Below are 15,000 nucleotides of genomic sequence, written 5' to 3'. Positions count from 1 at the left end.
GTGTTTGCCGCCAAAAAGCTCAATTTTCATTTCATCTGACCATAGAACAGGGTTCCAACCAAAATCCCAGGAACATTTACCAAACCCGAGACACTTACATTTGTGGACAGATGAGAGGAAAGGCTTTTCCTGGCATGCCTTCCTAACAATCTGTGTGCATAGAAATGGTGTCTGATTTTAGCATTGGAGACTTGGTGACTTCAATGTGCTCCTTTTTAATGTAACTCTAACAGTTACCCTTGGGGATTTTATTACCTCCCTAACCATCCTGCTCACTGCACATGAGTGGGAAAAAAGTGGGTTTTTCTTTCTCTATCTCAAACATTCAAAGCATACTCTTTATATATAACGTAATAACTCTGTCCTAATGCTCTGCTCGAAAGCATTACTATGCTTTTGTATGCTGCTTAAAAGTGAGGTTCGGCATGATGGAACAACCAGGTTTCAGACCATATCTCCACATGAAGCCACATTCAATCCCACCTGTCGCTTTGTTCTGTGGGGCCTCTTTTAATATTGGCCTGATTCTGAACCTGCAACACACCAACAAAGCCCCTTCACACCCTGCTCTAGGTCTTCCCTATGCTATGATGCTTATCTTAGTCTATTATATTATATCTAACACCCTAGAAGTAAAATGCTAACTGCACATTTCTGTTTGCCTGACCTCAGATCAAATGCTCTTGATTGGCCATTCTACTCACTTAACAAGCTAGAACCTGGACCCCAGAACTGAACTCTCACTAAGAGAATGTACAGATATATTTTAGTGCCAATACAGGCAGATGCCCTGAGAAAAATGCATAATCACACACACACACACGCACACGCACACACGCACACGCACACACGCACACACACACACGCACACATGCACACATTCAAATAGTGCCTCTCTCAACACACATTCAGTAGCAATAACAAGGCGAATGATGGCAAGTCTGACCTGCCATAGGCTGGAAACTGTACTGTGAAGCCATCTACACACAGCTCACCGTAGATGTGCACCACAGTGGTACGCTTGCTGGATCCGGCCACGTTCTCTGCTGTGCAGGTGTACTCTCCCCCATCCAGCACAGTCACCCGCTCTATATGCAGGCTGCCATCTCGACGGACACTAACATACGGCCCTGACGTCACCTGTAAATGAGAGTGCAGAAGGTACGGATGTGTAACACAAGGTGTTTATATGTTGTGTGTGTGTGTGTGTGTGCACTGCATGTGCGTGTGGTTAATCTCACCAGAGTTTTATCATGGAGCCAGTGTCTCTGAGGCAGTGGGTTTCCAGCCATCAGCACACAGGGCAGAGTGACCTGTTGTTCTTCTATCACACTGACCTCTGCAGGGCTCAGTGCTATCACGGGAGAGACTACACAGAGACACAGACACAGTCAATTCGGTAAACAGATATATGTGAGGCAGCTCTGCGAAATCCTCTGCATCTGACCACAGTACAGGTCAACTGTATCACTCCTCCAGCCTGCACTGATCTGTCAGATGGTGTGATGAGGCATCTCTTTCCCAGAGAGAATGATAAAGAGTTTCAATGTGGTGTGCAGGCACTAGGCCACACTTTAGCCATACTAATATAATACCCATATCTCCTCAACATACCTTATGTCACTTATTACACCCCTCAAAACCTTTTAATTTCCTTCCAAGACACAGTATATTTACTAGACATACACTCGTGTGTTTTACAATCAGATGTAAAATAAAAGAAATTTGTAGTTAAAGTGTAGCGTGGCAGCTTTAATTTGATTGTATTTGCAGCTGTAATATAGGCATCAAAATCCTTTTCATTTATAATTCCCCCATTTCAGTCATTGTTTCATTTTGAATCCAGAATGTTGGAGCCCAGATTCAAATAGCAAAAACTGTATCACTATCCATTAACTCACACAGTACCTTGCATGTGGAACTGAAATGAGTTGCTCTCTATGCATATATACAATAAGATGATTTGGATCAGATTTAATTACCTCATCCATGAAACCTTCTAACGCCAGGCCATCTTAAGCCAAAGAAAAGAAAACCTCTGAGGAGTCCCAGTACTGCATAAGTCTGAATCTTCTCTAACTACTTTAGCACACACAATTCAGCTCATTAGGCACTGAATAGTTAGTTCAGACAAGGAAATTATGAGTTAAACCAGGTCAACAATGAAACGCACACGTGCTCTGGTCCTGCAGTCCTGCAGTGCGTGTTTGTGTGCTCTTCAGGATTAGACTCTTCTTAATGCGCCCAAGGCTTAATACATGCTCTTGGTTGTGTGCTGTGCTGAGCTGCAGTTGAATGAAGAAGAGGGAAGAGATACTCCAGTGGAAACACTGACGTCAAACACTCAATAGGCTGACTGCACCGCTGCTGTTTTGCCTGTTAAGTTTCTATGGCCACCACAGAGGATGTATAAAAAGTGTCAGTGGGCCAGTGGGGCAAAGCAGAGTATTATGGGACAACTGAGACACAAGTGAGTGCTGTGTTTTATGGCCTTTAGCCTACATTTTGCATTACTGTTGCATTTAAAGGACTATACACACATATACACACACATACACACCCACCCACCAGATGCACTCACACATACACAGCCATACACGCACAAGATTACACAGGTGAATTTCACATTCCCTTTCACATTCTGAACTTTGGGGTTTGTAACATTCCTTGCTAGAACACAGGCAGATCTTTTTCTGTGTAAGCCAGACCAGCTGATTAGCGCTCGCTTTGAAGTGAGGAGTCCAGCAGGCTGAGCTCTTGCAGGAGAGTTCCAGAAAGGTCTGGAAAGGCTGGCCTAAGAGCCATTGCTGTGTCTCCAGCTCTTTGATCATGCATAAATACATTGGCTTGCCTGTGTTCCATCCGTTCTTTGAGGGTACAGCTGAGGTGAACCTACTAAATTCACATGAGTCCTTATAAACACACAGGAAATAGACCTTCTCTAAGTCATATACCCTTGCATATATGAGACTGCACGTCACCAAGTAATGGATGCCTGCAACACACTCATATTTACAGAATATGAATGGTCACATCTGGTCATGTGAAGCAGCATCTCTTTGACCACTTTAAAACCACATCCAAAAGATGTCAGGCTGCTGAGCAATGTGTCAGGCTGCTTCTTCAATGTGTAAGAATGTACTCTATCGTCCTAATTTATCTCCAAAATATAACCTACTATAAGCCTAGAAGACTGCATTTTATCACTTTTTTGTTTAATGGATATTCTGTATTAAGAAAGATTCACTAATTGGTAACAGAGAATCTTACCCAGGCCTGTGACAGTCACTCTGGCTTTGCCCTGAATTTTGCCAAATTGGTTTTGAGCTTCACAAATGAAGGTACTGTCATCTTCTACCGAGAGGTCTAAAAGCCAAAGAACACAATTATTAGTAACTTGTTTATAGTAAGTTGCTAGAGCCAAAAAGGCTGTTTAATTTGGTCCTCAGGTGTTAACCCCACCAAATTATAAGAAGCATGGAAATGTGGCTCACTGGTGATAAGCAGGTCTCCGCCCCTCTTTTGAGTGACAGTGCTGTGGCCTTGGCGACGAGAGAAGAGGGGAGAGTTGTCCTCTCGTCTCCAGGTGAGGCGTGGTTCAGGGTGGCCCTGGGCGTGGCAAGTCAGTGTGATGTTTGAGCCAATGTCTGCAGCCACGTCGGACAGCTGCCTCGTGAACTCAGGAGCCGCTGGCGTGGAGAAGGCGAGTCAGATAAGTCATAAATTTTATTGACAAAAGGCATAAAGTTTAAGACTGGAACATATCATAACAGCTGAACTCACTGAAATGACATAAAAAATAATAAATGCTTAGAGTCCTTGAAAAAAGAGCAGAATGTAGTGTGTATTTTTGCATGTGCTCTAGCATTCCCTTTCCTCTGCACTTTTTCCAGTGTTTATGAGCACTTGAGTGATGGTGAACAGCTAGTTTGCATCATTTCTTCACAGCCAGATAGCCTTGCTTGCTAATAAGGACAAGCTAGACATTACACACTGTGTATAGTTTTCAGATAAGACTTTGGATCCACTAAAAATGTCATTTTCTAAGTCCTATGCAAAGCAACAAATGCAAAAGCTATTTCTTCACTGTGGTAGTTTTTTTAAAGCACCGATGGTACGACCATACAACAATGCAAAATATGTGACATAAATCTTCATTTCTGCTTTAAAAAGAGTTTCACAGTAAACTCACAAACCAACTTAATATCTGTTATATCTGTTTTGTAATGCTGAGTAGATGCACGGACTAATATATTTCGAATATTCTTTACCAGTGCAAGAGAGAGTAGCATGTGTGACTAGTTAAGAATATGAGTTATCTAAGTGCTACCAGGACCATGAGCAGTAATTGCTTACAGCCCACTTCCAGCGTGATCTTCCCCTGTGCAGTGCCTGCCATGTTCACCGCCACACAGATGTAATCTCCGGCGTCAGCATCTTCGGTCTGCTGGATGCTTAGTGCCCCCTGCTCTGGGTCCATATTCAGAAATACTGACTCCTTTACCCTCTGGTCACCTACAAGAGAGGCATGTTAGGATCCCTGTGGTCGACACGTGGTAGCTATTTGGTCTTAGCTGTACGTAGCACATTATGATGGATAAGAATCTTAAGGTTCAATGAATAATCTACTTTGTGGGGTTTGTTTGGACCCAATCAGTCCCAAAGATCCCCTCACCTTTGTACCACAGAACCTCTGGCTGTGGGATTCCTGTGATTGTGCACTCCATGACGACTCTTTGTCCTAAGCCAATCAGCAGTCTGCTCCGGGGGACCATCACCTGGGGAGGCTCTTAGGATTCAGAGAAAGGTTCTGAGTTAGACATGAGTGGTAGACAGGTCTGTGTGGTGCTCTTCTTAGTGAAGACAGGAGATGACTATCTGTAGCACAGAAATGGTTCAGTCCATTCCAGCTCAACATGAAAAACTCCATCTAGGGGTCCTATTATTTAATCAGATTTTATATGTCACCTTGTGACACTCCTACACTCATCCTTGTGTTTGAATGATGTGTGTGTGTGTGTGTGTATGTGTGTGTGTGTGTGTGTGTGTGTGTGTGTGTGTCTCCATGTCCGCACCCCTACCTTGTTAACTGGTTGTGTCATACCTGTCCCTAGTTATTGTCCTTGTTAATATGTGTATTTAAAGCCCTCTAAGACTGTTGTGCTATGTGGGTGTTTGACACCGTGTTGTACACGCTCCTCTGGTGTTGATGTGCTATATTTTGAATCTACCATCTACTGGGTTTTGTATGCTCATGTTTTAGTTTCATTTTTTGATGCGTTAAAAAACTTCAGTGATTGTTTGAACAACAGCTCACCTTCGCATCCTGCATAACCTCCGCATTATTACACACCTGTGCCTTTGCCCTGAACTAATGCAACTGTTTCAGCCCCTTAATATTCTTTAGCATTTAACATGTACCAAATGACTGAAGACTTTAAAAAAAGAAGTTCTTATAGGGTTTTGCTCCCTGCACTGACCGATGTAGCTGAGCAGAACTGTCCGCGCATCAGTTCCGGCCACGTTGCTAGCCAAGCAGCCATACGTGCCTGCGTCCTTCCTTACTGTCTTCCTGATGACCAGAGCACCGTCCGGGGTCATCCTGTGCCTGGGAGACAAGAGAACAGCACAGAGCAACATTAGCCTCATCACCATATGCCAACTGCTGGGCATGACAGTGAAGGCCTGAGAAAGGGCAACGTTTGTCCATTGGCGGCAGCCATGCAACAAGGAGGAGGGGCTACAAACCTGCTGGAGCTCACGATGAACATGTCATTGTGGGTCCACACCAGGGTGGGGGTGGGGTAGCCTGTAGCTGAGCACCTGATCCACACCTCGTCCCCCGTGCTGAACGTCTGATTTTGCGGGCTCACATACACCGCCGGCGTGGCTGCACGGAAACAAAAGCAGTGTTTATCAGAGCTGAGTTAAACTCGTATATCTTTCTCCTGAGAGCAATTATCCTTCATGAGCCTTGTGTTGTTGCCATATTTTTGTTTCATGAGCTAAACTGGTTTCATCTGTAACTGTTTGTCATAATGACCCATAAAGATTTATAGACTTCAAGGAAATAAACTAATTTGCCATTACACATTTATGTAACACAGATGAGGCATATATTTACACTTTACAGCATTTAGCTGACACTTTTATCCTGACTAATAAATGCTGTGTAAAAAATAAATACATTAAAAAAATAAAATAAAATAAATAATGTGAATTTTGTGTCAAATCGAGCTATGTAGTTCAGAACATAATATTTTGTATGTACCTTTTTTTTTTAATACCCTTGGGAGTCATGTTCACAGTACATATAATAAAGCAGTGCTATAAGACATGAGCATTGTTCTGTGGACTGTCCAGGGCTACAATCAACACACTTTTCACACATTCTCTCTCCACTTCACTGGATCACAAAACTGGGAATATTGACTCCAAACCCTCCCAGGCGGCTGGAAGACAAGCGAATTTGCAGTTTATTCACAACGTGTAACTCATCCCAAAAGGACAGACTTTTTCTTTTCAATTTTCTTCCCCCCAGTTGCCAAGAAGTCCTGCAGAGGTGCATCTCTCGAGTTTAGGGACCTGTGGAAGGCCTCGCATTTTCTACCACACCCTCAGTTTCATCCCATGCAGGCATGTCAGGCGGTCTATTGGCACCCCACCAAGGATTAACAGCAACTGGTAAAATCGATCCAAGAGACTTACAGTGGCAGAACGGAGACCTGCAGATGTGCTCTGGATGACGGGGGCTAATGTCAAGCATGGATGTTCTGAATTCTCGTGAGCTATTTTCCCATCGTTTTCTCAGCATTAAAAAGGCATAATGGAAATGACAACCTGTAACTGCACCTCAGCAGCCCACGAGCCTGTGAAGCAGTCGTCTTTCTTCAGGGCATTTGCAGCTTCACAGTCATGTTTAGCCCCTTGTCTGCCTGTAAAGCTGTAATTATCTCAGGTCTTAGTCACTAAAGCATGCCGTAATAGACCCGACCGTCCTCAGGGGGACATTTAAGTGCTCAGCCAGCCTCCTCCATTGGCTCTCCTCTCATCTCCTTGATCGGCCTGAGGCTACGCTTACATACTCAAAAACAACAACAACAACAACAACAACAACAACAACGATGTGGTAGACCTCAAGCTGCTACCTACGAATGCAAAGTTTTCCTTGCATTGTATTCCAGATGGGGGTTGCTCTGTTCTCAGCTCAGTTTTGCTTTAAATGACCACTTTATTCAAACTTGTGACCATGGTTTAATGTCTTACTGAAGGCTACAGGCAATACAGAGAGAAGTGATGGAGAGGTTATCTGCCACTATTGCTCATTGGGGTGGGGGGTGGGGGGGCTCACAGAACATACAAGTGTAGAGTACCGTGTGTGTCAGGGGGTGATGGCAATGGTGGAGTTAGCTATGGTGATGGAGTGTAAAGGGTAATTCCGTCTGTCCTGTTCAGGCCTCACTATGTCAGTAGTCCTAGTTCAAAGAAGTCATAATGACTAGGACAACACAGGAGTCCCAGCAAGTGGTGATTACACACCACACACACACACACACACACACACACACACACACACACACACACACACACACACACACACTACACAGTTTGTGACAGCTGTTTAAAAGGCCCAAGTTTAACTACAGCATGGAGAATTTGAGGTAGGACAAAAATAGAGGGCAAATGGAAAGGAAAGGATGGATAAAAGCTAGCAAGAGAGAGAGAGAGAGAAAGAGAGAGAGGGAGAGAGAGAGGCAATAGAAGATAAGCTGGTTTCTCAGGTCTTAGAGTAAATCTTTAGGGTAAATTCAGCCACTCATCAGTCAACAAAAGGGAGAAATTATAAGGTACAACAATCTCCCTCACAAGTCTCTTTATAAATTGATTCAAAAGTGTGAAACTTTTGAAACCCCACCTAAATGGCTGTCTACACACTGTCATTTTGATGCTTCTTACTATATATTTAACATTATGAGACATCTAACACTACTGTGATCTTGAAGTTTGTCTATGTGATCTTACCTTCTCTCCTTTAGAATTACAGGCGTACAGTTGCTGCCGATAATCTGTGAAGAGGTTCTCACAATGACCAAAGGAGTTAAATCCTGACCAGTCATGCCATGGCATGGGTAAATAACACCTTAAGGAAGAACTCTGATCAGAGCAGGACTCAAACATGTTGTTACAGGGTTTCCCATTCACATCTGAAATGCCACCTTAGGGGTTTTTGGAAAAGGCCAGATGCTTCATTTAGAAATGGCATTAGCGCCAAAAAATGGGACTGTATTTTACATTCATGCGCTCCCGCGTAAAACAACAAAGACCGATTTGCAGCAATGTCCATTTTCCCAAATGTGACTGCACTGTTATTGCTATAGTTCCAGCTGACAGCAGCTACACCCTTAAACTCTGGCTCCTTAATCCCATTTTGTAACCCACATAACACAGAGCAGAGACATTACAATAATGTGCACACTCTGGGATGCACCATTGGGCTTCTAAAAAGCAGATGGCTTTGGCCGGATGTGTCAGTTAGGAGACCTCCATACCAGGCAGAAACAGCCTGTTGGAATGTAGGCATTCTCCGACCGGTTGCAGTTACTCTCTGCCTTTTTAAAGTCAGTTGCTGCATTGCATCAGCTTTTAAAACTAACAAAAACTTTAAAACCTTCTTTCGATCTCTGCAACAATGCACTTGTGGAGCTAACACTATTGGCTGCTGCAGATACATGCTGGCAATCAAACTTGCGTTTTATTGGTTTTGTCGCTGCTGGGATACCTCACCTCACCTCACCTCAATCTACCTCCAACTCACATCGTAGAACATTCCTCGTTTGCTATTCACTCCACCATTGCCACCAGTATCTGCCACAATAATGAATGACACCCCAAGTTTAAGTAATTGACCATTTATGGATATTTTTGGGCAGCAACATGCAGGATACGAGACTTATTCACCTGATTACATTTTCAAGCAGATCATGATTTATAAACAGGAAAAGGTGTGCAAATGTGTGTACTCAAGGGTTTATAAATCTGAATTTTTCCTCTTATTTGTGAGCATGCAAAATCCAGAATGTACGCAAAATGTTATGAATGTTTTAGAAATGAGGCCCCTGGTGATTTTCTGGGTCTGTCATGTGCTCTGTCCCAGTGCGGGCAGGTGTCAGTCAGACAGATGGCTTTACAGAGACTCCACTCTAAATCCTGTATGGGAGACAGCCTCTAGGCAAGCATGAAGGGCCGTATGTCACACATAAAGCATTAAGAAAACCCATAAGAGTAAAATATGGGAGCAGGCGTCTGCCAAAAACAGATCTGTTGCTTGAGGGGAGTGAGGGTGGCGTGCTCTTCCAGACGCTCCAATCCCTGAGGTATAAATCTCATCACGATTTAAATACACTGATATACACTGATATATAAAATACGTTCAGCGGGATTAAGTCAGCAGATTGCTGTGAACTTTGACCCTTAAATGCTTGACCATTGACCCTAATATAAATAGGATTAGTTTAAATAAAACTTACAAAATTTGAAGGATGTTAAATGCACAAGACACACACACACACAGTCCGACACACAAAGACACATGCATATGCACACACTCACCTTGCACACTCAGGTAGACACGTGAGGTGGACACCCCCCCTTCGTTGGCAGCGACACAGTTGTACCAGCCAGCATCGTCGGGGGTGACACGCTGGATCTCCAGGGACAGGTTGGCAGTGAGGCGTATGCGAGTGTCCCCTCGCAAGTCTATGCCCCCACGTCGCCACGTCAGGTTAAAGTGCACCGTGCTGGCCACCACACAGGTCAGCAGCGTCACCGAGCCCGGCGACGCTGTCACGTTAGAAGGCACTGCGATGGCCGGAGGAGGCTCTGCGTAGACACACACACACATATACACACACACACACATGGGTCAGTAAACATTTAAAGAGAAAGGTCAAAGTCAAAGGCAGAAGTAGTGAGCACAATGGGCTCCATTGCAGCTCATTCAAAGCCAATACCAAATGTCTGTGAGCTCTGAGGTGCTGGCAGCTGCGCATTGCGAATCTGATCTAAGGCAAAGAGGAGATCGATGAATCGAGGCATGTACATTTGGAGGGAGGACATCTGAATGTGTCACTGCGCTCATCATGACCCTGGCCCAGTGACTACAGGTTTGGATCGGTAGATTTGTACTGCAGGGGAGGACCAACTATTGGCCAGACCAAACAGAGGACTGCGGGATTCTCCCTCTGCATTCTGTCTGGCTGAGAAATCTTCTCTACCATTCTGAGTCTCTTAGAGAGAGATAAAAGCCTGAAGTTTGATTAGCCTAGACTGTCTGAGTCAAACCCATGGCACAAAACCCTGCTACTATGGTTTTGAGTGGATAATGAGGCCCTGAAATACCACAGGAGTGGAGCGTTGGAAAATTGGTGACCTGCGGAAACCGCTCTAAAGGGAAGGCATCAGCGAGGGGCGGGATGGCAAGAAGTGGATGGCAAGAAGTGTGTGTGTGTTGAGGGGCTGGTGTAAACATTGCTGGGGAATTGAGTTTCCAGCAGCATTCTGCCCTAACGAGCCTACCTCTGTACCTCTGTACCCCTGTATCCCCCTGTATAGCCCTGTGTTATATGTGCTGGTGAAGCAATATGGGCAATGGATAAAACAAAAGTGGCAAACACAACAACAAATTCAAATAAAAGCAAAGGCAATTTACTGATACAAAAGGAACTCTTATTGGTTAAAACAATTCTTGAAGAAACAATCTTCAAAGATTGTACTATGAGTGTGGGAAAGCTTTCTCTATGTTATCTCAACCTAATATAAACCCTTAATTAACTTTTTTTTTTTTTTTTTTTTAAAGTCCAGCTCAGGACTAATATGAATTAAAGGACGTATCTAATCCAATACCCAACTAAAACTCCCCTCAGACCATAGTCCACGTGTGCGTGTGTGTTCATTACACTGAGCATGTAGTAAACCTTAGTCATACAGAACAGCCCATTTGATGGGAGGAATGCACTCTGCTGTTGCTCTGGTTTGGGTGAGGGGGCACATGACCACCATCCTTTCACACAATGGAGCATGTTTTTACTTTATCATACTTCATGATCATTCTTTATCATATTCAAATTCAGACTAGAAGGAATCTACATTAAACCACTCCCCCTTAGGGGAGGGTCTGCAGGCAGTGAAGGGAGCCAAAGACATTGTCATAATTAGGCCTTCTCGGCCCTAGTGCAGCACACATGCGATACATTACACAGCGTTTACAGCACCGGTCAGGACGCGAATGAGCCACGACTTACAGAGTCGCCATAATTCAGTGCTTTGCAGATGGAGTTGCCCCAGATCGGAGAGGCACTGATAGGATTCAGGAGACCAGAAATGGTGCATAGCATTGCTAGCACAATCTATCCCTTATGAGGACATATTTGTTATTCTCTATTTAAAAAATAGAAGATATATTTAAAAGTCTAAAAAAATAAATAAAATCTCACCGGAGACATCAAGGAAGGTGCGGGATCGTCCTGTTCCAGCACTGCTGATGGCGATGCAGTCATAGAACCCCTCGTCCTTCAGAGACACTTCAGCTATGTCCCATGACGCATTCGATGACTCACTGTTTCAACATCAATCAGTCTTTCAGCAAAAGACCTCAGAAAATGAGTATCAAGGGTATTAACCACCCCTCCCACTCTACGTTATCTATGTTTTAGAAACCCCATATTTATTGTGTCAACGCTTGTCCGCATGGACCACCTGAAGAGCTGGTCCACGCCCAGTCGATCACCCTCCCTGGTGAAGCGCAGGATGTAAGGAATAAGGCTGTCCACGTAGCAGGTAATACTGCACTTCTGCAGATAGTAACCCGGGGTGTGGGAGGGCATACTCACTTTGGGAGCATCTGGTGACCAAGCCAATAATAAATGACTATTATTATAGTTATTATTATCGTTACTAATCTTTATTATACTAAAAACACTTTGATCAAAACCAAGACACACAACTCCAACAATGTTTGAATGATGAAAGGATAAGGTTGAGAATAATTTCTTTTGTGCTTTAAGGACCATTTTCAGAATGCCACAATGCTAACAACTTAATGAAGTCACCAAAGGCCAGTCTGTTTTGGAAATATAGAATAATTTGGGGGCCCAACCAGGCACTATGCTGGAGAACAAGACGCTGGAGACCCTCTGAAACAGGAAGCCATCGCTGTCGTATCCCGTCACTCTCAGGAAGAAGGACTCGTCAGGCGGCACAAACTCTGTGACGTTCCAGATGCTGTAGGGCTTGCGGTCCGGGTAGTAGCGAATGGGCAGTGTCTTCATCACTGCACCTGTGATGCTGAGGAGCTCCAGGCGGTCGGCCCGTGCCGGATGAGACAGACCCGTGGTGTTCAGAAGTATGAAGGTAGGGATGCCTGTGAGGGTGTGTGTTTGTGTGTGTGTGGGGGGGGGGGGGGTGTAAGAGAGAGAAAGAAAACATAATTGATTTTCCCCAGGTGTACAGGTCCTTCAGTAAACTCATAATGCAGAGACACAGACTCAGAGACACTGTATACAAGAAGTAAGACCCGTATGTTTACATAAGGTGAAAAAAGTGCCATCAACTGGTCAACTGCATGATTAGAGGCGGATTAAATCTTACTTACCTTGCACAGGTCTACTAGAGGTCATTTTGAAATACAGCGTATGCTTCCGGGAGAATCCAGCCCGAAAGTCGATGGTGCTCAGCCCTGTGATCCGGACTGAGTGTCGACCCTCGCTGATCGTCTGCAACAATGCATTCAAAAAGGAATTTGAAGCGGATGGAACAGGCAGCATTTTGAAGAGAGGAAAAGTCTTTAATCATGTTTACAGAGGAACTGTGAAGATACAAAATGAAGCGGTGCTGTTGTTGCAGTCAGCTATTTTCTGGAATTAAAAGCATACTTTTCATGGGGACTCCACTTGTGATTGGTGCAATAGAAATGATATGGATGAGATATAAGGTGGCTCCAAAGGTGCCTGAGGACAGCTTCTATAATACCAACACAGTAGTTTTTAAACAATAATTCTTAGTTAGCTACATCTAAAACTGGATAATCAAAGAGTGATCAAGTCTATGAAATCACAAACTTTCTTACAGACTTGGACGCTGAGACTGTTTTGAGGCACACGGCAGCCCAGTTTGTGTCCAGTATGAAACGCACAGTATTGCCACAGTGCATGAGCGAACTTCTTGAAATAATTGGGAAAAAGAACTTTTCCCTTGGCAAGGAGAGCATGTTATTCAAGTAATTTATTCACCGGTACTGCTGAGATCCCCTGTATCTTTTATGACTGTATCAGCGCAGAGGGCTCTGGGGGACTCTGGGGCGCTACCTTGAGCCCCATACTCTGAGACCCCTCCACACTGTCTGCAACCATGGCAACAGCTCCTGAGAGCCACTCACATAGTTTGGAAATTACAACCTTCCATAAACTGTTAGCATGGGGCTGCAAAAAAAAAAGAATGAGGGAAAGAGAAAGAAAACTGATCAGAAAGCCAAAAAGCACTCAACAGCCCCCAGGTCTGTGGTCCTTAGGGCTTCCTCCAGGACAGTTAGGAGAGCAGGAGGAAATGGAAGAGGAGTCAAGGGGGGAGGAATGGAGAGAGAGAGAGAGAGAGAGAGAGAGAGAGAGAGAGAGAGAGAGAGAGAGAAAGAGAGAGAGAGAGAGAGAGAGAGAGAGAGAGAGAGAGAGAGAGAGAGAGAATATTAGAGACATAGTAAGGTATATAAAGTAGGGGTGAGGGATCCTCCAACCTCCATAGGTCAGGAACACCTAAGGAGGTCTGAGGGTCAAAGCCCCTGAAGATTACCTTGTGTTAACAGTGTCAAAACTGTTTACTGGGAGCAGGACACTAAGCTGAAATGTACTCCCAACTTTCACTAGTTCAGTTCTGTTTGTGAGTGATAGTGGTGCAACAGAAAAGTGTCATTCTGCCCAGTCATTCACTGTGACATGGCTCTGATCAGCAGCAGCGCCATCGGTCATGAGCACTGGAAAACAAGGGAGCGTCCAACTCATTTAATAGTATCTACTAAAAAAAAAAAAAAAAGATTAAAAAATGCTAGCATTACTATAATGAAAAAAAAGAGGTCATGCAGCATTTTACCATTTCAATCATGCTAATTATTCACTAGAATTAGTTATATTAGCTCTTTAGCGTCAGGTTAGGCCCCTATGGAAATGCTGTCTTCTAAGTCGGTGACATTTCTGTCGAGAGACCGCTGTCTTTTCCTGCACAACAGAATGTAAAAACATTCCAAAGGAAGGACCTAAAAGAAAAAGGGAGGAAAGTAAAGAATAAGCCAACGAAGCCATGCCAGGACAGAGGCTGCAGACCTGAAGGGAAGAGGATAGGAGTGAACAAGACTGAGTGTGTGGAGTGACACAGGGGGACATAGGGACTGGAAGCCAGTTGACATAGCTACAGAAACCAACACAAACCATCAGCAATGAGCAATTCACACAGGCATTAACTGACAGGATATAAAGGGAATGAGAGCAGGAGGGAAAAAAATCGCTCAAAATGGAGAGCCAGATGGAGACAATAGTAAAAGCCACTATCTACATAGACAATGCTAGGATATGGCCCTGGGCCAAGTGAGGTGAGGTGGGAGAGTCACATGCTGTCTTCTTCCATTCCACAGTATGTCAATCACTCAACACTCCAAGCACAGCCATTCAAAAACTACAGAATCAGGCCTTCCAAGACCTCCAGATCTGGTGGGGGCCCAGAGGGACCACAAATCAGTCAGGCAAAATAAATGTGTGCCATTTCCTTTAACCAACACCTGGATTGTGATTTGGGGCAGCCTGCAGTGATCCCCAGTTCCTACAGTTCATGCTATGCGCCCTGGACCCCAAACAAGGACCCATTACTCAGGCCTCAGGTGAAGAAGAAAACAACAGTAGAACAATGTCAGAAACATGGCCTTGCCTTGATAGTAAGTTCATAGCTACCACTAGATTCCTG

The 15,000-nt window shown here is 44.3% G+C and overlaps 1 protein-coding gene across 3 annotated transcripts in view; it reads right to left on the bottom strand.

Annotated features, from left to right (window-relative positions):
• The window catches only part of hmcn1 (hemicentin 1), a 92,947-nt gene that overhangs the window by 54,992 nt on the left and 22,955 nt on the right, over positions 1-15,000 (bottom strand). For all 3 annotated transcript variants that reach the window (XM_035528917.1, XM_035528919.1, XM_035528918.1), the window contains exons 7-19: positions 12,650-12,770; positions 12,155-12,418; positions 11,755-11,899; positions 11,493-11,614; positions 9,610-9,879; positions 5,749-5,890; positions 5,481-5,608; positions 4,676-4,789; positions 4,357-4,515; positions 3,495-3,689; positions 3,271-3,366; positions 1,242-1,369; positions 996-1,140 (exon numbers count right to left, since the gene is read on the bottom strand). In XM_035528917.1, coding sequence (XP_035384810.1) covers positions 996-1,140; positions 1,242-1,369; positions 3,271-3,366; positions 3,495-3,689; positions 4,357-4,515; positions 4,676-4,789; positions 5,481-5,608; positions 5,749-5,890; positions 9,610-9,879; positions 11,493-11,614; positions 11,755-11,899; positions 12,155-12,418; positions 12,650-12,770 — 2,029 coding nt within the window. The remainder of the gene's footprint in view (positions 1-995; positions 1,141-1,241; positions 1,370-3,270; positions 3,367-3,494; positions 3,690-4,356; positions 4,516-4,675; positions 4,790-5,480; positions 5,609-5,748; positions 5,891-9,609; positions 9,880-11,492; positions 11,615-11,754; positions 11,900-12,154; positions 12,419-12,649; positions 12,771-15,000) is intronic.

Source organism: Electrophorus electricus, chromosome 8 (genome assembly GCF_013358815.1).
Source record: "Electrophorus electricus isolate fEleEle1 chromosome 8, fEleEle1.pri, whole genome shotgun sequence".
Lineage (NCBI taxonomy): Eukaryota > Metazoa > Chordata > Actinopteri > Gymnotiformes > Gymnotidae > Electrophorus > Electrophorus electricus.
The sequence above is the reverse complement of the archived record's forward strand: the minus strand, read 5'-3'. Positions and strand labels throughout refer to the sequence as shown.